This window comes from Perca fluviatilis, chromosome 15 (genome assembly GCF_010015445.1).
Source record: "Perca fluviatilis chromosome 15, GENO_Pfluv_1.0, whole genome shotgun sequence".
Taxonomy (NCBI): domain Eukaryota; kingdom Metazoa; phylum Chordata; class Actinopteri; order Perciformes; family Percidae; genus Perca; species Perca fluviatilis.
The window spans coordinates 14,765,734-14,792,340 of NC_053126.1; the positions used below are offsets into that span (position 1 = coordinate 14,765,734).

Consider the following 26,607-nt stretch of genomic DNA (forward strand, 5'->3'; position numbering starts at 1 on the left):
TGAGAAGAATCCAGTGTTGCTTTATTTCTTTTCACTAGATGGCCTCTACAAGACCAGTTTTATTTAAGAAATGCAAATGCGACATCACACCGAGAAAAAAAAAAGTCACATTCTCATAAAGCGCTCTTGGCATGAACAAACAGCAACATTGACAATAAATAAAATGTTGGCGAACAAAATAAAACTTTGTGAAACAAGAATACTCAGGATTGCATATCAAACAAGACAAAAAATAGACAAAATGTACTTGGCACAAATTAAATAAACGTAAGTAATTTTCAGATTGAGTGAATCAACTCTATGTCCATTGCTTTGTGAATCTGATTGTCCTTCACAGTTAGCATTGAGTATGTGCGTGCACTGTACAAAATAGACACAGATGGCTGATGAAACTTAAATAGAATAATTTCAACAAACTGCCAGTACTCATCTTACTTTGTCAGTACCTTAACCTTCATAGTCACACTTCCAGGAGGCCTTTTTGCTGCATATGTCTGCCCAAAAAAACTGTAGGTACATGTGCAAGAAACCATTGTCACAATGCAAAGCCAATATATATGCACATAGGGGAGGACATGTATTCTATAAGTTACCAGTGATTTCTGATCTCAGTTCAGTACAGGTGCTTGACATGTTAAATTTAAATAAAGGAAATAAAGATATTAAAAGACACTTTGGTATTTTTAGGTCATTATGTGCTGAACTATGCATTCATTTAACACATTTTCATTTAAAGACCCAGTCTTGTTCTAAATTGATTTGTGTGGACATGATTATAGTGATGCCAGGACACTAATCACACACAAACATTGTGTCAAAATGTTATGCTCATATCATTGATCTTAAATCATTTTTGACCCGTGATTGCAGTCCAGTGGGATCTGCCTTATGATGAGGACCAACTGAGAGGTACATAAATAAAAAGATGTTTTTAAAAGAGGATAACAAAAATGCAAAATAACACAATACTTTTACAAAAAAAAATCCACTTGACCTATTTTTTTTTTTTAAACAGAATGACCCCCCTCTCTCAGAAAGTGAGTCTTGTCCTGTTATAGACTAAATCCTTCTGTCTTTGTTTGTGCTCTGTCTGTCTCTGTCTGTCTCAGCAGGGCATATGCAGTGCAACACTAACATCTCCAATCTTGACTTCCGAACGCAAAGGAAAAATGATGTAATGTATTCTACACCCATATAAAAATAAATCAATTGCAAACATGGAAAGATACATCTCATATATACAATAAACTCCTATATAAAATAGCTTTTATGTACATATAGACAACAGACAACAATACAATAATTGACCTGTACAATATACACCTGAACAGTTAAGACAGGCGAGAGGTACTGAAGTGTATGGCTTGATTGGGAAAAATTCAAAATTATTTACAGACATCAACTTTACATCCTTTACATGTTTTCAACTTCCCTGGAATGAAGAGGTCTAGGGAGAACCCCATGCCTTACTTTTGTTTCCATTCCCTTAGGTAAGGCTACCTTTACGTAAAGAATTGGTCCGGAGACTATTCAGCCTCATAATACTTTGCCCAGTCAAATGCACGCTCAGCTCACCTTTGGCGACATATGATAGGAGCTGGAAGTATGAGTCCTAAAACCATTTATGAAGCTGTCTATCACATAGATCCATTAAAAAGAGATTAGTTAGACAATGAAACACCACTTATTGAATTTTGTGATACCCAGGAAGACCCAGACCTTCCTCTATTCTTCTTGAAAGGATCAACCAGATGCCAATAAACTCCAGTGTGTAACCTCAGACAGCCATGCTTTGGTGCTGACATTTAATCCATGGGTCCTTGCATACCCAAGGAATACTTGTTGTCTTCCCAGGCTGGAGGGTCTTGTAGGTAAAGTCATGGACTTTTATCATTCCTCAAAAGGAGTCCTTCAGTAGTGTCCTCATGGAGGTTCAGCACAGGATGGAAACCCCTTCAGTAGTGACCAATTGACCAGTGGTGGGGTCATACGTCCCAGCCAGGTAGTAGAGGTCTGGGGAGGTACTGTTCGGCTTCTGATTGCGAGTCAGACACTCATACTCTTCCCTGCTCACCACCTGGCACTTATGAGAGATTGTCTGGACGTCATTCTCATCCTCATGACATGACTGGTACAGGGCATGCTGGATAGGGAAAAGACAGAGTACGTTGCAAAATAAACAAAGAAAGAATGTAATTTCAAAATACCAAATGCTACAAATGACAGTCTCCATAAAACTCTAACGTCCATCACGGCTCACCTTGCCATCTCGATGCCTCTTGCCGAGCTTGGTCTCTTCAGGGTGGTAGAACCACTTGACTTTGACCACCATGCTGGAGGTCCAGGATTCCCAGAGGTTCTCAATTCGACCTATGTATGGAAGGTTAGGGCGTCCAGCTGAGAGGAACACAGCACAATCTCCCACTCTCACTGTGTCTCTGCCTCGCACAATGGCCTTATAAAAAAGCTTCCTGGCCTTGCCCTTAAGACCTCGCCGCTGTGGAAAATTAGACACTTTGTCCAATCTTGTTTGATAATGATTCTAGAGATTTTGTATTCTAGTCTAAGTGAACTGATATTATGAAAGAAAAGGACAAATATTTGCTACATTGATGCAGTAGAAACATAGACGTAGACTTTTCTCACCTGTGTAGGGTTTCCTGACCACCTCCACATCTGTCGTCCTGCAAGGAAGGCAGACATCTTGGGCCTTGGAATAAATGAGGAGTCATTTGGAAGCATCCTAGGTTTCTTCACGAAATCCTTAGATGGTTTAGAGGTGGAGCTGGTGCATTCTTTCCTCTTCAGGGACTTGCTGTTGGAGACCTGGTCAGGGGGGCCTCCTTTGGCATTGGAAACAGCCACAGCTTTGGCCACAAAGGAGTGCTGATGTGGTCTTGAAGAAGTTGAGGGTTCAGAGGGTTGCAGGAGCCCCCGGTGGGAAGACAGACAACTCTGAAGCATCAGTGTAGAACTGTCCTCATCCTCTGAGCTGTAGGAGGAATCATTGTCCGAGGAACACAGGCTGGAGCTGGAGAGTGAGCCTGAAGAAGAGGAGCTTGAAGAACCAGAAGACGAAGAGGAGACGGAGAGACGAGACAAAAAGCGGCCAGCCGTCCTAAGTCCTCCTGAGGCTGCAGCCAGTGAAGCCGTTCTCCTCTCGTCCTCTTCATCATCCAGATCAGAGTAGGAACTGTGACACTCTCTGTGGGAGCTGAAGCCCGGGTCGCCATAATCATCCAGACGCAGAGAATAGGAGGGCTTTCTTTGTGGTGTGGTTCCTTTAAGGAGAAGTTCTACCCTGGATGCACCACCCTCTTTGTTGTCTTTAACCAGCAGGACTGGGTGAGAGTAGGCCTCTGTCCTGGGCATCCCACTCACACTGGAAGATCCACCTCTTAACAGCAGAGCCTTGCTGTTTTTTGTCTTGGGGGAGGTCACTCCTTCATGATCTAACTTGACTAAGAACTCGTGTCCCGATTTCCTGCTCTTTGGCACAACAAGCTCATCTTGCCTGCGCCTCGGGCCATACGGCCCACTTCTGGGGCCCAGAGATAAACCTGGACTTGGGCCTGTAGATGGAGTACAGAACGAGGAGTAGCCATTTGCAATGCTGCTGAAGGAGTCCACCTCAAAGGAGCTGCTGCTGAAGAGACCTTTGGCTGGGGTGGAGGCCAGTGGCTGGGTCCTAGGCAAGGGGAACAGGTCATCCTCCGTCCCTCTTAAGGCCTTCCTAGGTGCCCCATTGAGCTGAAATAGGTTGTCAGACGACCTTTTCCTAGTGTTGCCCAACGAAGGCCACCCCAGGAAAGGTGAAGGATTTTTATTGGCATTCTCAGCCTGCTGTTGCTGCTTTTGTTTTTTCCCAGAACCTTTGGGTCTCCCTAGAATGAACAAAATGCCCAGTTTTAGTAATACATCGCAAATGGTGAAACATGACTTTGTCTTATTTGTACATATTGTACACAGACTCCTTTATTTGTTCCAACTGTTCAATCTAATGCAGTCCAGCACAATAGCTCCACAATAGCTCCACAATAAGTCCTGTTTTTGAAAAGCTTCTGCTGGTCAGTTAATGTGGACATTATGTCAAAGATTTGTTAATTCAACTCCATAGTCTTCATCATTAGAAATAAGTGCATGTCCAAAACAACACAAACAATAACCAAATACAGCCATAAAATCCCCAGAGTTAAACTAGACATTTCTCTGACATGAAGAAAAACTGAACATTATAAACTTCACTTCAAATTTCGAAGATAACATAAGATCTTTTTCAAGGCTATTGTGTTGCATTGCATAGCTGAGCAGTGTACAAACCCACAGAAATGTATTTGGAATTTTAGTAACAGGAAAGAATTTTTTCACAGCTTTACATTTTCTCTGTTATTTACAGTAAAATTAAGTGTTTCAGGGGGTTTATTCTTACCTGGTCTTCTCTTGTTAACAGTTAGAGTTTGGCTGTTCGTTAAAGTATTGACAATGTTGAATCTGTCATAAGGTCTGTCACTGAGGGGGGCCTGCTCCAGACTAGAACTTCTCTTGGCTGTTGTCTCGCTGGGTATCAGCAGGGCAGGAGATGACTCCCCACCTAAAAGACAATGGGCAGTTAATTATTAGCATTTACTTACAGGTAGACCACACAGTGCAGCATGAAAGTGAAAATGCCCAGTTACACAGATAGGAGACACGCACAGTGAATCTGGTATCCTGGAGGCAGGAGGCGGATGTTTGGGAGAGAAATCTTCCCTCGGTCTCCATCATCAAACTCGACCATCACTCCTACTTGATGTGACTTCCCTTCATCAGATGAACCACATGCTAGAGACAAAAATGCACTTCTTCAGGTAAGCAGGAAAATTTGCAAATGCAAAAAATGTATTATGTTCCTAAAACTAAATATATGCTTGAAGATACAGATGACACAGGAAAACAGATATAGAGAAGATGATGTCTCACCTCTACGGACATAGCCTGGGTATAGGCAGCGTGAGCGTTCGCTCCAGTAAGCGCACACCCTGGTTCCTTCACTGAGCATAGTCTCGGACTTTGGCCGTACATCCAGGACCTGAAGGCCAGACCAAAACATAATTAAGATTCATTACAGACTGCACGCGCACGCGCACGCACGCACACGCATACACACACACACTTGTGAGAGCCATAGAGCATTGTGCATGGGAAGCCAGTGTGCCACGTTTCCAAGCGGCACTTATCTCATGCCAATGTGCCAGTCAGGGCTGAAAAGAACGGAAGCCATGATGCAGTAAATCCTGACTTGCTGAGTAATACTAAAGAGGATCTGAATAGAGGGCTTGTGATTGCAGGTTGCCAGATCCTCCCTCCAACAATGCAGGCAGCCCCAGCATCCGCCACTCACTTGGGGCTCTTTCAGGTTGCTTTCATTTACTGTTGCCATGGCGAGGGACCCTTTGACTGATGAGGTGTGGATGTGGGTGTGTGTGCATGGGGGAGGGAGAAGGAGCATGGTGAAAATAGGGGCATTGGTGTCAGAGTCAAATAAATGGCTTTGGGACTAATTTAAAGACAAAAAAGTATAACTATGGCATAATTAGGACCAGCTGCTATCTGATGAGTGTTTAAATAAGACTAAAGTTAATGCTGAGAGAATCAGTATGAGCGAGCTTACATGGATGAACGAAGGAGGAGACAAGTGGCCAGATAATAAAAGGAGCAATATATGCAAGTTTGTGCAGAGTTGTGATAACGTCCATATCACAAAAAGATTTTATAAATCACTCATAACTTTAGATTAAATATGATCACAAAAACATTATAAATAAGGTCACAGCATAGTTATCATACCCTCTTGGCAGCTTCTCCTTTCCCCTATTAGAATGGCAGCAAAAGCCATTAATCCAAGGCACAATCATGCCAGTTAAACTCTGCTCAACTGTTCCAGGGCCATCCTCTCTGGACACTCCAATGTTTGCAAACACAACGTCCTATGTCCTGTTTGGCAATAGTAAAGACTTATGTCCACAGTTGGAGAAGATGTGGGTATGATGGCTTTGCTTTAGGTGGCCCAGCTGTTGCAAACCAGCATCCTCTCAGTAAAAAGAAAATCTAAGGTCACCTGCTTTAGTAAACACTAAAACTCCATTCTGGATGCAAAGCACACCAGAAAGCACGTTACCTAAATGCAAATGAACACCAGCCAAGAATGTGCTGAGGTTTCTACAATGTATAATTATGTCTCATTACATGGATGACTTAAGTAACCTGTAATTGTATCTTAATGAGTGAGAATTACAAATCCAAACGATCTTGTGGTTAAGATAAAAGAAAGATTGTAACCACCCCAAGTGCAACTGAAAAAACTAAAGGGGTGAACAATTTTATTGTGAAATATAGATATGCCTTCTAATAGCTGGATAGCCCTGCACTTTTGAATCATTCCAGGTCATCATTAGTTATCTTCACTTTATACGCTGTTGTGTCTTTATTGATCTGAGCCTTTAAACAACTCTGTTACCTTGGCAGCAGTAGGGATGTAAAGTTCACATCATCTTCCATTTAAACTCCAAAATGTGAATAGATCCACAGAGCTGGGTTTAACGGACATTCACAGACACTCACACACACAAACCCAAAGATCCTGTCTCCTATATGTTCATATGCATTTAAGAGGTTTAGATGGCCTCAATGACCCTAAGAGATAGTCAAGAGAGATTGAAAGAGAGGAAACGAAGAGGCTGGCAGAGCTACAGAGAGGCTGGAAGGCTATGTAGAATTGCAGAGAGTGAGGAAGATGTTTAAGAGAAATTTAAGTGTTAAATGACCCAGAAGACCACACAAGTGACGTTTTTTTACTGTAACAAAGAGTGTTTAGTGTGGCGGGGGGAACTTACAGCTTCCTGTATCAGCTGCTCCAATGAATAGATTCTTGGGCGGTTTCCTCTTTCACCGTAGATAACAACGCTAAAGCTAGAGAAAAAAGGACAGCAGAGAGAGAGAAAAAGATATTTTCAGATGCTCGTATCATGCTTGCCTGACTCCCATGTTATATGTTACTCCCACTCTGCTGTTGTGAAAGCATCTTTTTGCTGCCTGAGCTGGAGGAGCCGTATTTATACACAGAGCTAGGTATGGGACGATGTGGGGTTTGTAAGGTAAGGACGAAAGACATGAAGACATATAAAAAGAGGCAAAAACTTAGATACTTCAGATAACTTCTAGCCCTCTCATGTTGAATTCCTCTTTTCATGATCCTAAAGATGCCAACCCCAATAAACCTTGTATACATAATTTATTTTATGGTGTGTTGTTGTCTGGAAGTACGTGTTAGCCTCAAGGATAATTCATTAATTTAATTTCCCACCACTTCGTGCCATGTCTCAGTTTCTGCATATAAATGCCATGTTGTGTAAGGTTTAGCACATGTGCAGACTGAAGTAATCTAAGTCCTTACTTCGATTTCAACCTTAATGACCTCCTTAATAAATAAAATAATCTGATTTAAGGTATTTGAATGACATATGTGAATTGAAATACTCTCTGATTGATCACTTGGACTGCTGCATGTGTGCTTACATGTCTGGGAGCTCCAGCGTGTGGACCCTGGCAGCATATAGAAGCTCATCCTCCTTGGAGATCAGCACCTTTAGTCCATCAGTTAAGAGCTCTTTGGTCAGGACACAGTTGGGAACTGCATAAGGAAAAAGCAAATATCACATTTAGTATTTCACAACATCCCTGAAACTATCTGCTGCTTGAAACACTGTTGCAAGACATCCAGTGTTATATTTGACCTTCATGGCTTTTGTTTCTGTATGAGTGGCTCCTATCCTCCTCTTCTTCTGAGAAGCTGCTGCCGTCCATCTGAAAGCCCTCATCGGCCGCAAAGCTCTCCAGCAGCCGACTCACTGCTCGTCCCTTTGGCTGTAAAATATAACAGAAGGGATGCACAGAAAAATAAATGAATGCAGGGATGGATTAAAAAAAGTGGAGATAGAAAGTGTGATAGAAGAAAGAAGAAATTGTTTAGCATGCTACTCAAAGTAGCAATTAACCACAGGGAACTTCACAGTGCCTGTACTATCTCCTATCAGTAGCCATTTTTTCACTCTGTCACAGCAGAAGGTGTGAGCCGCCCCCCTTCCCACATCTCCTCTCCTCCACTAAGATTACTCAGCAGGAGGCCGGGCTATGTGCAATTGCTAAGTACTTTTAATAGTTCTACAGTAACGGTCCTCAGGGTGAGAAATCGAGGACAGTAAGACGTCACCTGAATTGTTAATAGAATGTGTGAAGAAATTTTTGTAGAACTGGATTATATTTGGCGGTTTGCATTTGCTTGGCTTCCTGAGTGAGGATTGAGTGCTTTTTGTATTGACTGTGTCTAGTACCTGCTGGTCCTTGCTCCTCCGTCCCCTGCTGCCCTCCTCACTCTGCGAAGATGGGGCCCCAACTGACCAGCAACCTCTCCTCTGTTGAAGTTGACATGAAGGTGGACAAAATGAGTGGTGAGGGTATGACATATAACAAGCTCTCTGGTTATGGTCCCAGTTTGTGCACATAAATGATCAAAAATAATAATGTGCAGAGTTGTCCTTTGAGGGTATGAATTATTAATGTAAGGGAACATATTTATGATAGAACATTTATAATTCAAAATAGTTTCTGCTAACCTTGTTGATTGCTCCTCTTAAGATGGTGCTCTTGCGGGTCGCCCTCTTTAGCCTCTCACTGGTGGTTGGGAAGGTGGCCAGTCCCATGCTCCTCCTGTAGCGGTTTCCTCTGGTCCCAAGGCTGCCCCACCGAGGCTCCTTAGACCTGGGTCCACATGGCCTTCTAACCCCTTCGGGTCGGTGATCTTCATGGCGTTTTTTGACTGGAGTGGCCAGGCCAAGCCTACAGGGGGGCTTCTTCCTTACTTTGACCTCACCTTCTGCTCCAGACAGACTCTGGGAGCCTGTGCAGTATAATTAGAGAAACAGATTTAGACCAAGCTAACTAGCCAGGAGGAGAAACACAAAACAGATGCTTCCCATGAAGATGTGGTGCAGCTTTGTTGACTTATGAATCAGTTTCAAAGGACAGTCTTACCATAAAGCTCCTGTCTCTGTTTTTTGTTCCTGGCTTTCTGATTGGCCTCCAGTTTTACAACAGACGAGGGACTCGGACCTGTCACGGAGGAGCTGGAAGTGACTTCTCTGTGGGGATGGGCTCTGTAGTCTTGACCTTCATCAGTATCATAACTGCCTTCCTCTTCTTCAATGTCTAATGGACAAACAATACAGCATTGAGATGCTACTATATGAACTTACATGGGAAATCCATCTCTTTAAGTCATTACCAGCCCATGGAGTTATTTAACTTGCCCTCCATCATTTCACAGGCACTTCATTAGCATTTAAGTAAATAGTTTAACTGTTCATAGAAATGATGTATGAAGTGCTTTGCCTCTGTGGTATTTCCTGGTGTGAACACACATGCTACAGAGCTAATGTGCAAGGGAGTGTAGGAGTGAGTTTGTGTGTGTGTTTGTCACTGCACTTTCTCAAGCAGCTCTTTGACTCAGTCTGCTAGTCTCCAGGGCTGTCAAAGCCTCTCACAGGCAAGTGTCCACAGCTGTGGCTGTACGTCTAGCCCAGACCATCCAACAATGCCGATCACTGAGGTGTCAAATGTCCATGCACACCCCTGTCTGTTACAAGCCATTTATCAACACCTATTTACTCACTTCGTATTGCTTTTAAAGTGATTTAACAAAAGGCACTCTGGACTTACCAGGATACCTGATTAAGAGGCACCCTGGTAACTCACCTCAGTACTTTCCACAGCGGCCCGGGGTTCAAGTCCAACCTGTGGCCCTTTGCTGCATGTCATCCCCCTGTCTCTCTTTCACTTTCCTTAATCTGTCTTAATCTGTCCAATCCAATAAAGGCAATAAAAGCCAAAAAACATAATCTTAATCTTAAAAAAAGAAGAAAAAAAGAGCATACCTGATTCAATGCGTTAGTGACAATATGTCAGTTTTTTTTCTTTATTTTTAACTTGGCAAATGTGCTTTATGTACTGCAGCCCTTCCTCATTTGTTTTCTGAAGAGTAATTTTATTTCTTTAAAGGGTGAATGTTTATAGTCTTTTTATCAACCAAAAATACCCTCGACACGACAGAAGTCCACAACATACTTGTCTGTCTTTGTAGGAAAGGAAACAGAAAGGGTCAAGACCAGGAATCACACCCAGGTCTTTCTTACTGTGAGAGGAAAATGTTTACCACTGAGCCATATTTAGTTGCTGTGGCCAGTTTCATTACCCATCACTGTGTATGTTTCATAACCAGCTCTCAGTGGTCACTGCCTCACCTTGATCAGAGGAGTCACTCTCTGCAGGGGAGCTCTCTCCCTCCTCCATTGCCTCCTGCCTCTGGCCACGGAGCACCCTCACTCTGGGCTGGCTCAGATGGGAAGAGCCCTGTGTCAGGGTGGTGGATCCCTTTTTACGCCCACGGCGCATCAGTCCAGTCCAGCTCTCTTGGGGGCCACTGTCCACACTGGCTGCTAAGAACGTTTGCAAAACCAATCACAAATCTAGGTTAACAATGGGACTTTAACAGTTAATTTATAATAATATTTAACAGTGTGATAGTAAAAACACAACACTGTGCTTATTAAAACAAAACAGCACGTGGCACAATCAATAACTGTGATTGCCATTATCTACCTGTGTCACTTTGTCCCCCCGACTCTCGCCTGGCCTCAGCTTTGCTTGCGCCCTGGCTTCTGTGTCCATGCTTGGGGTTGGAGTTGCAGGGCGAAACATCCTTGTCCCTGGAGCCCATCCCTGAGAGAATCTTTTTATCCTGGGCTTTCTGTTTGAGCTGAGTCATATCACCGGCCAGCTTGGAGCTGAGCATGCTGTGAAGACTGCTTTTTCTGCAGCCCTGTGCTTTTATCTGCTGCAACAGAGAGAGATGACAGAGCCAGTTACACTAACGGTCACAGCAGCCGCAAAAGCATCAGAACGTCAAAGGGAGAGGGCTCTCGTTTGCTCACACACAGAGAAGAAAAAGGAACAGTAGAAGCCCAAATGAAAAATATATTAATATGGAGAGCAGAGGATTTGACTCCTGAGGGTAGCACCTAATTAGAAATAGTGTGCAACAAAGGAATATATCAAACGCACAAAAACAAAGAGTGGCCTCTTTCATTTCTAGTTGCATAGAGGACTAAAGGGAGGAGGACAAGGGGACCCTGACCTGTGTGCTGCTGAGTCGCTCAAAGCCTCGACTGGACAGCCTCTTCTTCCTTCTCTGGCTGTCTCCGCTCCCTCCTAGGTCCTCAGGCGACAAGGCAAGCCCCGCCCCCATCAACCTGCCAGTCAAAACAAGGGAGAGGCATTCATTAGAGAAGAATGGCAGTGGTTTGAAAGAAAAAGAGGGGGTAGGACATCATAGGGTAAAACAGAGTTGAGTCACCTTTCTGAGGGATCTAATAAGTCTCCTTTCTCGGTCTGATGAACAGAATGACAAAAAAGGACATGCCAAGTGTCTGAACCACACACTTGAAAAATTGGGATCTAACAAGGATCCTGGGATTGTTTGAGGGCAGTGTGGCATTAGAAGCCTTAACGCTTCATCTAGGGAGTGTCTGTGCAGCCTGTGAAGCACTGCATAGCTTTGAAAGATACACTGAATGGTTGGAAGGCATTGCATTTGTATGCAGCGCTATTGTTCTCAGCGAATATCATAGCTCCCTTTTCATTGTGGCACACTGTTTCCCCTACACTGAGCAGCATCACAGGCCAACCACTCCAAATGCCCTTGAATTTCCCTCTGGAAGCCTGCCCATAGACCACACCGACGTGAGTCAGGCCATGCTCAAACAAAAGATTAACTTCCTCTCTCCGAGTGTGCATGCAGCCTAAGAAATCAGTCACATTTACAGAGTAAGCATGGTTTAAATGTGAAGCAGATAAATGAAGCGCATTCAACATTTCATGTTAGTTCTTTGTTTGCATATTGTACCACGTACAATTCCGTAACTACACATTGTTTGGAATCAAATGTGTGTGTGCTTCTTTGTTTATGTGAACACCGTTTGTATGTAATCCTCATTTGTGTATAAATCTCATAATCAAGAGTGTATCAGTGGCGTGCATCTGTAAGAGAATAAAGGCTATTGTCGGGCAGTGGGACTGTCTGCCCACTGACTGATTGACAGGAGAGTGACAGAGGTGGCAGTGAAGTGTGAGTTGTCCCTGTGAGGCAGATGCAACCACGGCTTGCCTTCCGCTGCTGACAAACACAATATGACAGAGTCCCTCCCCTCAGTGGGGGGCTGGTGGGGCTGAGCGTACAGTGACTAATTTAACAGAATTGATTAGCAGGGTTTGCTTGCTAGCAGTAGTTCTCTCCAGCCTTCCCCCCAACCAAAGCAGCACCATAAAAGACCCCAGCGCTCTACCCACAGGAATAACAGAGACAAACTCAAAAACAAACAATGAGTGCATAAATGCTCATGAGCACACTGCTGCATCCATACATAATTGCACAGATGCATAGAATGTGCAGGCAGGGAGGCTTTAATTTATTGCTCACTAAGAGAATACCACACACACTCTCTGTGGTTCAAGCAAAATAAGGGAAGGAAGGAGACACTGAAAGGCTGGGCTGTTACCCACTGACCCACTGCCCTGCATCATAGCACCCAAGCGTCAGCATCTTGTAGTGGGCATGAGTGGCAGGTGCAGTACTTGATTTTACATAACCCTGCCATGTAACGCAACATGGGGCTAATCATTTCCCAATCTGCCCGTTCCTTGTTCAGATGGGTCACACACAACAGAAACCAAAGGGAGTACACCCTGGCTGCCTTAAAGAAAAGTACATGAGCTGTGGCTCAAATTTTAACACAATAAAAAGACAGTTGAGTGTACTGAGGCCTGCAGAACACCCCATCACCCCCATGTCAGGCTGCCCCCTCCCTTCCACTGCACTTTGCTGCAGGGCCTCGGCCGGTCACCCTTACATTTGGGTGTCATTGTCACCCAGCATCAGCATCCCCACTCCGACCAGTGCTGGGCTGGCGAAGGGGCATGGGTATATTGGTGGAAGGAGAGTGGAGGTGACACTGCAGAGGGGCAGCTGGGAACACTGTGGACCGTTGCCCAGAAACCACAGTGAGAAAAGGAGGGAGAAGAGTAGAGATAGAGAGAGAGAGAGAGAGAGAGAAAGAGAGAGAGAGAGAGAGAGAGAGAGAGAATGCTGCGAGGTGACATTTAGTGCTCTAAGCCTTTCCAAACCCTGATGACAAGGCTAATTGAAGCCTGACAGAAAACCTTTATCCCCTAGACCCTTTTGGTTTATCAGTTCCCCCACCTCCACCAAACAGCACCGCACCCCTGTTTTGACAAAAGCTGACCCTTGCATTTTTTTTTAAATGTCCCCAACACATTTTGAGATAAAGTAGGGTCCTTGTTCCTTGAATATCCTTCAATATGTATCCTCTATTATCTGTCTTTCTCTTTATTGTTATTCCGATGCTCTGCTAACTATATTCCACTAATTTTTTTCCTCATACACACATGGACAGAGCTCTAAATGTCAGCTTATCTCCCAGTGCCTGGACTGTCTGACCCTCATGTTATCCTTTGGACCCCTGGTGACCCAGTGGGGCTGTAATGGCAGCGATGTGTCACATTCCTGCTGGTGGGACAGATTACAGGAGAATTCATGGCTCTTATTACATCCTTTGCCTGTCATCTCCTGCAGCAGCAGCAGCACCCACACACACACACACACACACACACACACACACACACACACACACACACACACACACACACACACACACACACACACACACACACACACACACACTCCTGAACATGCACAGTAATGCCACTGAGGTGGGTTAAAGCCTTGAGACCTGTGAGCAGTTTTTTTAGGCATGTGTAGTCCATATATCAAGCATAAAGAAATATTCTCTACTAGCAGACATACACACAACTGACACTTATAATGCTGTTATACGATTAATGCCACTGTTGATTAGATTACAAAAATGGACTCCCTTGAATGGTTCAGCTGTGTGTTCTCCCATTTCCTGTTATGCCAATTTGAGACAGTTCCTGTATGCCAGTGATACAGAGGGGCTTATCGGGCAAGATTGGACCACAGCCAGCCAGCGTAGATGGCTGAGTGATACTCACTTGACTTTTCTTTGGCCCTCAGATGAGGACACTGGACCTGTGGTGAGGGTGGGTTTCCGCTTCCTTGGCCGCCCCGGTCCTCGTCGCGCTGGGCTGCGAGGGGTTTCCTCCTTCCTGCTTGCACACGCAGACATAAACAGAGAGAGAGAGAGAGAGAGAAAGAGAGAGAGAGAGAGTCTGAGATACTACAGATATCTAAACTGAAAAGGTCATAGCATCAAAGAGTGCAGAAAGGAATCCTCTTAGGAATTAGAAGCAATTGTGTTTAATTTTATTACTTTTGAAATCTCTGAATGCAAAGGGTAGAGATGCGTTTAAGGGAAAGGAGGATAAGGTCACACTCACTGATGATCGTGCTTCCTCTGAAGTTTGGCCAGCTCTTTTTGCTTCTCTTTGTAGCAACGTTGTAGCTCAGCCAACTTTACACGCATTGCAAGCTCAGGACCATCCATTGTTTCCATGCTACCTTTGGCTGGGCACACCTGAGGTACACATCATTTAGTGGTTATTTTTAACATTATCTATTCGTTTATTTAAATTAAAACATTGCAACCCTATAGGAACTTTGTTTTGTTGCAGTCTTACTGGTTCATTGCGAGGTGTCCAGCTGCATTTCCTACGTAAATTGAGGATCCTGCTGGCTGGGAAGTGTCGCCCTGAATCAATGCTGCTGCCTTCATCTGAGCCCATCTCCAGTGCACGGGCTGTGGCCAGGGTAGCAAGGCTCTGGAGGTCAAACATCAGTAACTCCTCTTCTGTTACGGGAACAAAATAAATGTTTGGTTCATATTGTGTCCACGCATGCTTGATTTAAAGACACTACAATTGAACTAAGCTTGTTTTCTTCAAATTTGTCCAAGAAATATTTTATGCGTGTGAGTGTTACATGTGCACATTCAGCATCAAAACTTGTGATATAGTGAATAAATGGTCAGAAAGAAATAAATTGAGGGGAATTGGGCACATCGAAGCAGCAGCATATAGTTTCAGAGTTCATATCAATGTGGACTCACCAGATGATTATATGTCAGTGGCCATCTGGGCCAAGCTCTTCCTATATAGCCCTATCTGCCTGTGGCACTGACTGGACTATCTGCCATCAATGGACTGAGCTAAAGGCTGAATATCAGGGGTTGCAATCTAGTCACAGGGAAGAAACATGAACTTTTGTTAACAAAGTAATGCTATCTTCTTTACATATAGAAATAAATAAATACTGATTCTTCTCACTTGTTTTAGTACTTGTTTTGGTAAAGACTATTGTTGTGACTCGACATGTGCCACTTCCTTGAGCTGTCAACAGTATCGCATCAGAAAGACAACATCACTGACTCTAGAATCGGTTGATGATATCCTTTTTATAGAACCCTCTTTTGGGAGCGATTAAATGCATTAGGATGCTGTGGTAAACAAAAAACATCCTTTTGCATGAATAAAAAAAAACACATGGCGCTTTGAAAAACAAGGAAGCTTTTAAAGGCACTTTAAAACAATGGGGTCTAATTAGCCAGGCAATGCTCCAGGGTACTGAAAACATCGACTGCTTTTGTGATTACACACTAACTTTCAGTAACGTGTTGTGTGTGGGAGAAAGAGAGGGAAGCCAATTGGTGTGTCTCTTTCCCTTTTAGTTAAAGTGTGTGCATTTGGAATTGCATGTGTTTGGTTGTGTGCGCGTTTGTGCACACGCGTGGATCAAACAGCGGCGGGATGGAGAGACAGAGAGACAGCTCCCTAAGGAAAGCTGGAACGTAAAGAGAGGGATTGAGAAAAGGAGGTGTACACCCCTCACTAGTAGTTCAGCCCTGTCTTCCTGCTTCTTCTCCCTCTCCTGAGGCCTCTGCATCGTTAGAACAGCCTTTTAGAAAATAAAAGTGCCTTTAACACACCAAAGAAGAGAAACGGCAAGTAGGCATGCAGAGAGCTTCTCTGGGGACATGTTAGAACCCACCAGAGGCTCTTGAGACCAGCAGGAAGAGAGGAGTATCTGGGAGGGAACATAGAGCGATGGAGGCTAGGCCTGAGGGGGGAGTGTGAGTTTGTCTCAGCGGACGCAGAGGAGAAGGAGGGTATACTACGAGAGAGAAGTGAATTCTGCTGATATGAGTGTGTTTCTGTGTGCATGTTAATGTGTATGAGTAATTGAGGACCCATTGTCCCTCACCCTGGCTTTTCCCACAGGTGCGCTTTTGCTGTTGCAGCTCCAGATCTGCCAGCTCACTCAGAAGCTCCATACCCTGGTGGGGGTTAGGCTGCGACGGGGCAACTGATGGGGTGCTAAGAGGGAACAAGGGAAATGGAGGTACATCTGTGCAGAAGGCAGCAGCAATCAGCAGCTCCAGACTCCAGTAGCAGGGCACAAGAGGTTTGTGGGACACGGCAACTGTTGCATGGTTTTGGCTAGGGGCTGAAGCTGAGGCAGGGGAAAGACACACAAAATCCACTGAGGCGTCATCAGGGGTCATCTCATTATTGTGCTGCTGCTCTCTGTCCTTTGCTCCGTCAAGGGCCGAGGACTGAGGCTCAGGAGATGCAGGGTCAAGCTCGATGATGGTGGGCAGCTCTGGCTCCTGCTCTCCAGGCATGCTGGCCTTTTGAGCATGCTCCGCCTGGCCCTCCTCCCCCACCAGCTCATCATCCTCTTCCTCTTCCAAGGTGATGACAGCTTCGGGCCTTTCAGGCTCCTCTGTTGAAAGAGGGACTGGACAGGAAGCAGCCTCACACACTGGGCTCTTGGCAAGGGGGCAAACCAGCACCTCTTCCTCAGCATGCCCCTGCTCCTCTACCTCCCTCTCTCCAGGCACATAGTTGGCTGTGGCCACCGCTGCTACCTCCACCTCCTCCCTCTGTTCCAGAACCACTCTTTCCTCTTCTTCCTGCTCCACTTCCTCGGGTTGGAGTGGCTCTGGGAGGGACCTGACCACCACTTGGCAGTCTAGCTCCTCCCCCAGGCTGGAGAAAGACTGGGGAGCATGCTCAGCAGGCTCCACTTGGACTGCTTCCAGGTCGGCTGGCTCAGCCAGTTGAACATCCTGGGGGGAGGGCCCACTCTTGTAGCTCATGGCAATTGCAGGGTAGGTGTATCCAGGAGGCAAGTCTATAGAGAGAGAAAAATATAGATAATAAAATCATCAATCGTCAATATTGGCTAAACAATTCTGATAAAACCTCCCACAAAAACATCTCATAATGTCATTATTTTGTAAGTGATATTTTGGTGTAAATACAAAAGAAAGCACCAGTTTATGCACATCAAGTCCTTCCACATCAGGCCCACTCTAAACTTAATTCCCTTGCTACCCTTGAGGTCACAAGGGATGAAAATCAGGAAAAGGAAATGCACCCTGCCTTGACCCCCCCCAGCAGTAGGAAGGGTAGAGGGCCACATGCAACCGTGTGTGAGTGTGTTATTTGAAGTGAGCCAGGCTTTGGTTTATCAGAGCACCTGACACAATTCCTCTGGTGTGCGGCGGCTGTTAGCCAGACATTAATGATGATGAAGAGAGTGCAGGGCCTGTGGGGGTGGAAGAGAGGTGAGTGCTGCTATTGAGGTTTTTCTTAGTCCTTACCAAGGTAACGGTAGTGGAAGCTCAGCCAGCAGCCATTTTCTGCAGCTTTGAGCTGATCAGTCAATCAGGGGCTTGCCTACAGAGCCACCCACACACATTACCACAACACCAGTAGACAAAAAGGATCTTTTACAACAGTGGCTATTCCAATTACCACTGTATATAATGTACAAGATGATACTATATCTAAGAATCCACTGTCCCTTTTTCTTTTGCTGTGTCAGAGTTATTTGGCTTAACATCTATAACTAGCAGCATCTTAAACGGATTATAAACAGCAAGTTCATTGACGGGCTTTCATCTGATGTTATCAATGTAGCTCATACTGATGCCATTGCCCAGACATTGCAAAGGCAGTTGGAAAACTTTAAGGCACATTTGTATATTTTTGTCTGCTTTGTTTGATTTGTATAGATACTTTTGCTTATGCTTACCGGGCTCCAGAGACTGTGGGTAATCCTGTGGGGGCTGTCCCTCTCCTCGCTTGTCCTGGGATTCGGCACCCTTGGGCATCTGAGGTGGGGCAGGGCTGATGGCAGGTGAGTGAGGGGCTGCTGCAGCAGGGCTGGGAGCAGGGCAGGGTGTGGAAGGAGTGCTTTTTGGATGTGGTCGTAGTGACGGGGACTGGCAGCAAGGGGACAAGTGAGCGGCACAGGCCCCAGGGGGAGAGGTGTTCCTCTGAGGTGGGTTGTAAGAGTAAGGCTTGGCAGGTTTAGACGTTCTGGGTTCCGAAATGAGTTCCTCTAATTCAACCGGCCTCTTCTGCATCTGTGGAATTAAAATAAAGTTATTTTCATTTCTACAGTTAATGAAAGGCCCTACAAATCTGGAAGATCTCAAGCATGTGCATTTCTATATTAGCTATATATTATAATATATATATATATATATATATATATATATATATAATATATATTATAATATTGTAATAACTAATTCCTTGCAATCTAGTCATTGACACAAAAAGATACATGCTCAGCAGCCTATATTCAGTGATTTTCTCCATCCTTGTGAGAAAGTCAGCATATCCCAACATTTTTTAGGAGAGTTAAAAGTAGACCAGATAGTCTTGTGAGAAAAGCTGACTCATGACTCACTCTGCTTGAGTCTTGTTCTCTTTGTATGTCAAAATCAGAATCAGAAAATTATTCATTGCCAAGTAAGTAACACTTACAAGGAATTTGGATAGATAGATAGATAGATAGATAGATAGATAGATAGATAGATAGATAGATAGATAGATAGATAAGATCAGATTTAAATCTTAATGCTTCTTGCATATTTTCACTTATAATCACCTGTGAATTGTGAGTAGCATGATGTTGCATGTCCATGCCATGTGCAGCCCTGTGCTGCTGCTGGGTTTGAGACTGTGGTTGTGGTTGCTGCGACTGGTGGCTCTGGTGCTGATGTTGATGCTGGAGCTGCTGGTGTTGCTGGAGAGCGTACAGCTCCTGTTGCCGTAGAAACTGGGATCGGGAGTACACTGCAGGATGCTGCATGTGGGAGGGTGGGCCCCGGGCGCCATACACAGGGGGCCACAGCCCTGGCTGCTCCATCACATCTAATGAGAAAAAGGAGGAGGAATGTGACTGAGTGGGCTACCTTAGAACAAAAAGACATGCATGCACATACACACTTTAGCAACCTTTTCCTTTGGATTCATTCACATTAACACTATGCACACACTAGACTACAACATTGTGTTATCCATATCCTTATCCTGTCATTGTCTACCTCCCACACACCCATTTCAAAACAGTGAAACCATTATGGATCATTTAAAAATCATTGTATTCACATTTTATAGCAACGACAAAGACAAATGTCTTTAGAAAAAAATATTTTTGACTTCACAGAACAACATCTCTCCAGGCAGCAGCAATCCCACACTCTCCAGTGCTCTGAACAGAAAGCTGTCTCCTAAGAACTGCCTTGAGAATTAGCTGGAATGCTGGAAAAAGTTATAACAATGTTGAAATGTGAACAGATGATGATGGCTGTAGGTTGGTTGGAGGTCAAAATACTGGGCTGGAAATGCGTGTTTGTCTCGCCGGAGCATTCAGCGTGGACTTAACTGCCGAAAAGTCCCACCTGCCCAGCCAAATCGTAGAAAAGGGTCCGCAAAAGAGCCCAGCAGGAAGCTTAGTTCCATTTCTGTGGGTGGACAACCTTTTTCATGTGGCTTTAAGGACCAGTGTAACTTGGTGTGGGTGATGTGCTATGACAGAGGTCCCACTTGGGAAGTAGTGGGCCTACACTGTAGGAACCTCAAAAACCTAATTTTTACATTCTCTCACCCTTTGCCCTTGACTCGCCCCTGCACACACTTTCTCCTACACAACCCCAAAACTCCTTGTTCAGAGACATAAACTTGGATCTTTCCTGTGGGAAAGCCTTTGTGGAAGTATTTCCCTTCACGGCTGAAACTCCTGTGGAGCACAGAAGGAAACACACCGTAAAGGATTGTGAGCTAATTAAATGTCACAGCCTGCTCACTGAATATGTGTCTACAATGACTTTTGAGAAGTGATCTTTTCCCTCAGTCTCACACACTTTCTCTGCTGTGACGATGAGAGCATTTTTCCTGCAGCAGGTTGTGTGCAGAAAATGTTTGAATTGTATTGTCTGTGGATGAGCCCATTAAAGGGAAGTTCATCAGCAGTCTTCACAGGAAGTGATCCTGTGAAGAAAGTGCTTTATAAATACACTTGACTTTACAGAGGAGAAACCAAGGTTATGGCATACCCAGGTGATGGGTCGCAGGATGGGCGGGAGGCTCAGTGGGTAGGACCACCAGCTGGGCAGAGGGGTCCTGAGGCAAAGGCAGGACTGGCTGCAAAGGGCCTGGCATGGCTGCAGAGAAACCTGGGGGGAGATTCTGGTGCAGGGCTGAATGACCTATACCTGCTTTATAGAAAGGATGCCCGTTTAGATTTATATACCCATCACATACAATGTAAAACACTGCTACAAATATACTACAACTATCAATCATAATCATAATCATAATCATAACTAAATTATGAAATCAATTCTAAACCTGACTGGGAACCAATGAAAATATGCTGAAAGTTGAATTTACATGTTCTCTTCTGAATAATATAAAATCATGGCAGCTGAATTCTGCACACATTTGAGATGACACAGAGTTCTGTACGCACTTAAGGAAACTCATTATTTGCTGCTGAGCAAGATTATATAAAAGCATAAATGACTGTAAGTCGATGGAGCATAGAAACGCCTATGTTTTTTGCCCATTCCATAAAGAGACAAGCAGAACTGTACTGCCTGTCTTTACATGATTTGTAACACTGTAAAAAGTCTCCAATTTCCCAAAAAATTATATTCGCTCACCATAAGAGTGTCCTGTCATCCAAAGGGACGGGCTTCCAGTTCTTGGCATCCAATGATGGTGTGCAGAATGTGCAGCAGGATCTCCTAATTGGCCAGACTGGAGGGAAGTCCCGCCTGGGACCATGAGATGAGAGGTGAGGTCTCCATGACAGCTGTTGGAGGGGTGACAGCTGTTGGAGGGATGGATTCTTGCAAATTCCACCCTTTCCTTATTATCCCTGGCATCAGGATGAGACAAAATTAAGGAAATGCATATGAATCCAACCACTGAAGGTTTTTAACAATAACATATTTTAAATGGGTATTGAACAATGGCTTTGCAGTTGCTTACCTGATATATGCATCTCTCTCTCTGTCCAAGCAAGTCAAACCTATCTGTTCCCCACTCAACCTCTTCCTCTCCTCTTCAGTGGTGGGATCTGAAGGATACATAGAGCGGGGGGGACCTGCGAGACAGACATTAGCTTAACTATTAGCTCTTACCTGGTGAGGACATGTTCCCAAGTCTTTCCCAATTTCTCAAAACACTACAATGACTCACAAGTAGGGCTGGGTACCGTTACCAGTACCAATACCAGTACCTTTAAAGTGTGTCCCATACCAATAGAGTATTTCACTTGATACATTTTTTTAATGGAATACCCATCATATGAATGGAAGCATCTTGGCATGCTGAACTGAGAACTCCATCAAATACACCACGCTTAACTTCACCACACCACAGATTGTATGGGTTGTAGCTGCTGCGGTAGTAGGCCATCACTTGTCGCATTAAAGCAAAGAACGCTTGCGGTGTTTCGCTGCAAGCAAAACCATACAAATAGTAATTCTTTTCTAGATCTGGGTATGAAAAGGATCGAATGCAGGTATTGTTTGACTGGAGAAGTTTCTACTTGGTACTGGGTTATTTTGGTCAATACCTTAAAAAGGTATTAAGTACCGATACCCAGTCTTACTCGCAAGGGACGTACTGATGCTGCTTATTAGTTTGCCATTTCAACCATACTTTGAATTACAGTACCAGTCGAATGTTTGGACACGCTTTCTCATTCATTTGAATTGGAAAGTGTGTCCAAACTTTTGCCTGGTACTGTACATACCATACAACAACAACACCACCACCACCTCTTAATGTATTTACCAAAACTGAAGGTTTGTCTCATCACTGCAAACGGTGCTCAGTGACACCAACACTCTTCAAGCTTATAGACATTTTTGTTTTCACATCTAATTCATCAACAGGTCACAGATAATAAAAAATTAAAAAGAACTAGTTCTCTAGAACTCTGTTCCCTGCACCTCTGTTCATGAGGAGGTGACCTAGACTGCTTACCTTTCACCGAGGGATGTACCCTGCCCTGTCGGCTATTGGGATGACTGTCTGCTGAACGACAAGGTGGCTCCCTCTGTCTGGCCACAGCCACTGCTATTCCCACTGGTGGCTGTCGCACCTCACTTTCTCCATGACCTGTGTCCCCCATTTCTCGGCCACGCCCACTGTAATCAGGGCGCTCGTTATCGTTGCCGGGGCCCTTTCTGGAAGGTAAAGTCTGTTTGTTGACCTGCAGGGCACAGCTCCCCCCAGCAGGACCTGATTTGAGGCTTCCTAGACCCCCAAAGGGGCTTTTCTGGGAGAGGAGCAGTGGCTGTTGCTGGTTGCTGTACTTCAGTAAGCTTTTCATGGCACTGCTCTCCCCCTGCGTTGGGCCCTGGGGCTCAGGTTGCTGCTGTGGCTGCTGCTGTTGCTGACTAAGGGGAGGTGCGGGGGGAGGCTGTGGAGGAGGCAGGCTAATTCCCGGCTGCTGTTGTTGCTGTTGCTGTTGCTGCGAGTGTTGCCCACCAGTGCTCCCTAACTCCATGTAGGACTTCCTCTGCTCCTCCTCGGGTTGTGACATGTGGTGGGGAGGCCTCATGGTCCAGGGTGGCACTTGGGGCTGCTGGTGGTGGTGCTGCCCATTGCTGTTGCTGTAACCATAAGGAGAAATATCCATCTTTCTTTTTAGCTCCTGGCTAGTCCCCTGGTTCAACTCAGCAGGAGAAGGAGCATCTGGGCCAGGTCGGCCATGCTGCTGGTGGCGTATCCTGGCTACCTTTTGGCCATCTCTCTGTAAGGAGCAGCTACCTCCACGACCAGTGGGGCCATGGGCTGCTCCAGCCCCACTATGTTGACCAATACTTTTACTTCCAAGTGGGGAGGAGTTAGGCTGGGGTCTTGGATGGGAACAGTCTCTGTAAGGAGAGGTGTTGACAGAATGAGGGACAGAGTGTCCAGCTTTGGGCCCCTGGGGCAGCGAGGGCCTGAACACATCCATGTCCACACCACTGTTGATACACTCAGCACTGCGTGATCGTACAACCTGGTGTTGCTGTTGGGGATGTGGAGGCTGTTGTAGTTGGGGAGGTGGAGGAAGCTGTGAAGGCTGCAGGTGTTGGTGGTGGGACTGCATCCAATCTGGAGCCTTCTCTGTTTTTCTGTATGGGTGCTGTTGTTGTTGTTGTTGTTGTTGTTGTTGCTGCTGCTGTTGTTGTTGTTGTTGCTGCTGTTGTTGTTGTTGTTGTTGCTGCTGTTGTTGTTGTTTTCTGTGCCAACTACTATGGTGCCCACTGCCTCCATTCTTTTCTATTACCTTATCCTTGGCATTGCCGCCTCCCCCTCCACTGCTCACACCATGGCAGTCGGGGTTACCAAGCTGGAATGGCCCACTAGATTTGTCCCCCAGGCCTGCCACAGATGGCACAAATGTTGGCCCTGTGACTTTAGGTTCTCGCCCCACATTGACTGGCCCCCTCTCATGTGAGGCAGAGTTGGCTAGAGGAGCAGGAGGGGGTGGGCAGAAAAAGTCTGGGTGGTGGTGTGTATGGTGGGAATGATGTGGGTGGTGTGGGTGGCTGGGGTGAAGTTGAAGGCAGTGGAAGCCCCCTGGGTGAGGATGTGTATGGGGGTGAGCATGGGGATGCGAATGGGGGTGTGCCCCAGCAGAAGGACCCATGTGCAAGGGAGGGGGTACAGCGTAGGACAGAGAGTGGTGGAGTGGTGCCTGACCCCTTTCCAGACAGTCTGAAGGTTGTTCACTTATCCTCATCTCCCCACTTACCCCCTCCTTGGTGCAGCGACTACTGCCACTTGACCCCATATGTCTGCCCTGGCTGCTCCCCCCACCCCCCATAGCCCCAAGGGCTGTGCCCTCCCCCCCACAGCTGGACATGGAGGCCTTAGTCCCTGCTCCAGTTCCTGCATCTCCGTTTTGCATCTTGCCATTGTGCAAGCAGGCACTGAGGGGCTTGCCCATACTCTGAGGGTGTTCCTTGCTGTACTCCATTGTGAGGGATGCCTTGTGCCTCTCCAGGGCTCGACTGTTGACCTCCTCCAGGGGTAGTGGATGCTGTGGATAGTGTGGATGCTGCTGATGGGAGTGGGAATGGTGGTGGTGTGTGGGCTGGGGTGGCTGGTGGCTGTGGTGCTGTTGCTGCTGCTGTCTCTCTTTTGCCTCCTGTTTGCTACTGGACCTCTCCTTGTCCTTTACAGGTACAACTCCTCTCTCCACAGACCCTTCTTTGATGCCCTTATGTAGACCCGCCCCTACCCCTGGATCTCTGTCTCTGCTGCAGGACCCCTGAGAGTGTCCTGAACCTGCCCTGGACATTGGTGGCAGACTGTGATTGGCTGAGATGAGAGGGGGCTGGGATGGGAGACCTCGAAGATAGAAGTTTTCTGAGAAGAAGGAAGGCAGGCAAGTTAGGCAAAATGCATTAGTCAAGAAAGGAAAAAACAAGGACAGAATTCGATTATTCAGCTCTCATGATAGTGTCCCTAGGCATCCTTATATCAATATCCCACATCAAATTACACCATACTATGTTGTATAAATTGGATTTAAATGTCTTATTTCTGTCTGATTAAATTTTAATCACCGCATGCCTCACCTTTTTGCGTGTCAACTTAAATTATATTTTATATAAAAAAAAAAAAAAATTATCATCCTAAATGAAGAACAAGCTGGTGCGTGACCTTTACTGACCTACATCAGGGGTAAAAGGTCATTTGGATGTTGGGCCTGTAAGCAAATACACCTGGGCTTATTACATCAAGCCCATCTGGAGGACATTTACACCACAACCAAACACAGAACTCATTTTGCATCGGGACATTCAAAAACACAATGGACTTTGAAGGTGGAGGACAGAGAAAACATGGATTGAGATGAAAGCCCACCGCAATATTAGGACAAAGAATCACCATGACAACCCACTTCCATTGGAATCGGGTAACTAATATATCTAAACAAATCAATGTTAATTGAATAAGCCTATCTCTACTACTGTATAATTAATTATTTCACAAGATTGCAAGAAATAGATCTAAAAAATAAAATCAAAGTACTGTAACTTAAAAAAATAAAATTAAAGAGATATTTTCTTATACTTATCTTTTGCACCTGCCTCACCCTTCATCATCACTTTCAAACACAACTCGCAGGCGGAGTAAAGTAAGGAAGAGTGAGATGAAGAGAGAAAAACATGGCTAAATGAAAGACAGACGTATTTGTGTTGGCAAGCATGCGACCTGATCCCAGAGAGTGCAGATGCAGTTCATTTGGCCGTGTGCGTGCAAGCGTGTGTGTGTGTGTGTGTGTGTGTGTGTGTGTGTGTGTGTGCGCGCGCATGCAGCACCGTGGTTTTAACAGGAGCTCCGAGTCTTGAATGTCTCACTTTCTGCCGGTGGAACAATGGGGCCAGTGCTGTGAGCCGGCTCTGGGGAGGGAGGAGTGTTGTGGTGGGCTTAATGACCTCGTCTCAGAGTGGCCTCCACATGCTCCCATCTTAATGAAATGCATAGAGAGGGCAAACAGTCCTGCAGTAACATAGGAGGTGCTACTTTCTTACTTCACTTTTTCTGTCTTTTACCTATTTATCTATCTCTCCTCCTTTGTCTATTTCTTTGCTATCATGATTAATTAGCAAGCTTATATGTCAATGAATCTACAGCGGGAGGAGGGGGGGGGGATCCTTTGTTTAAGCAAGACGTTTATCTCTGATTTTGGGGGAAGAAAAGCAGAGAGCTGTTTGGCAGTCTTTATCCAAGCTGGGAGAGGGGCTTTTTTTTCTGCGGCAGCATGTTGTTTGTGAGCGTGACGATTGACGCCGTAATCCCTTTTCACAGCGTGGTCTGGCTGTGCCCGATAATGCCAGCCCGCTCAGTTTCAGCATGCCCTCCAGTGGGGCGGCAAGAGGGGGACTGCTGGGCACGGCAGAGCCCATTCAGCCATTAATCTGGCCAGGACAAGGGAAGCTGCTGCTGCTGCTACTGCTGCTGCTGCTGCATGCGACGTGAGCAGGGTCTTAGTGCAGTCTGCTGACTGCACAGCAGCCTTGCTCTCTTTCCCCCCACACACTCTCACAGACACACAACAAGTCAGCATCGGCAAATGTGAATGACAGAGGGGAGTTCACAGCGCATGCCCTCCTTTACAGAGGCGGAGCAGGGGCGAAAAGCAGAACA

The 26,607-nt window shown here is 45.4% G+C and overlaps 1 protein-coding gene across 1 annotated transcript; it reads right to left on the minus strand.

Annotated features, from left to right (window-relative positions):
• On the minus strand, positions 1 to 25,039 carry LOC120574213 (BAH and coiled-coil domain-containing protein 1). Its single transcript, XM_039824440.1, has 26 exons — positions 25,032 to 25,039; positions 22,441 to 24,819; positions 21,439 to 21,553; positions 21,108 to 21,325; positions 20,499 to 20,660; positions 19,049 to 19,314; positions 18,185 to 18,518; positions 16,346 to 17,278; positions 14,767 to 14,936; positions 14,527 to 14,663; positions 14,182 to 14,295; positions 11,228 to 11,342; positions 10,693 to 10,924; positions 10,335 to 10,529; positions 9,070 to 9,243; positions 8,652 to 8,935; positions 8,370 to 8,450; positions 7,773 to 7,902; positions 7,555 to 7,669; positions 6,873 to 6,948; positions 4,960 to 5,068; positions 4,696 to 4,821; positions 4,430 to 4,591; positions 2,647 to 3,884; positions 2,261 to 2,497; positions 1 to 2,143 (listed from the first exon to the last, which is right to left on the minus strand). Exons 2-26 carry the CDS (start codon positions 24,749 to 24,751, stop codon positions 1,934 to 1,936), a joined length of 8,244 nt encoding a protein of 2,747 aa, XP_039680374.1. The 5' UTR covers positions 24,752 to 24,819; positions 25,032 to 25,039; the 3' UTR covers positions 1 to 1,933.
• Between the last annotated feature and the right edge of the window lie 1,568 nt (positions 25,040 to 26,607).

Bases quoted from the DNA above. Each gene is read 5' to 3' on its own strand.
- LOC120574213 (XM_039824440.1), bottom strand. From the start codon at position 24,751: ATGTCCAGGGCAGGTTCAGGACACTCTCAGGGGTCCTGCAGCAGAGAC. The intron at 21,326-21,438 runs GTAAGCAACTGC...TCCTGATGCCAG, and splicing joins GAGAGAGATGCATATATCAG to GGATAATAAGGAAAGGGTGG. The intron at 17,279-18,184 runs GTAAGCATAAGC...CTCTCTCTATAG, and splicing joins CCCACAGTCTCTGGAGCCCG to ACTTGCCTCCTGGATACACC.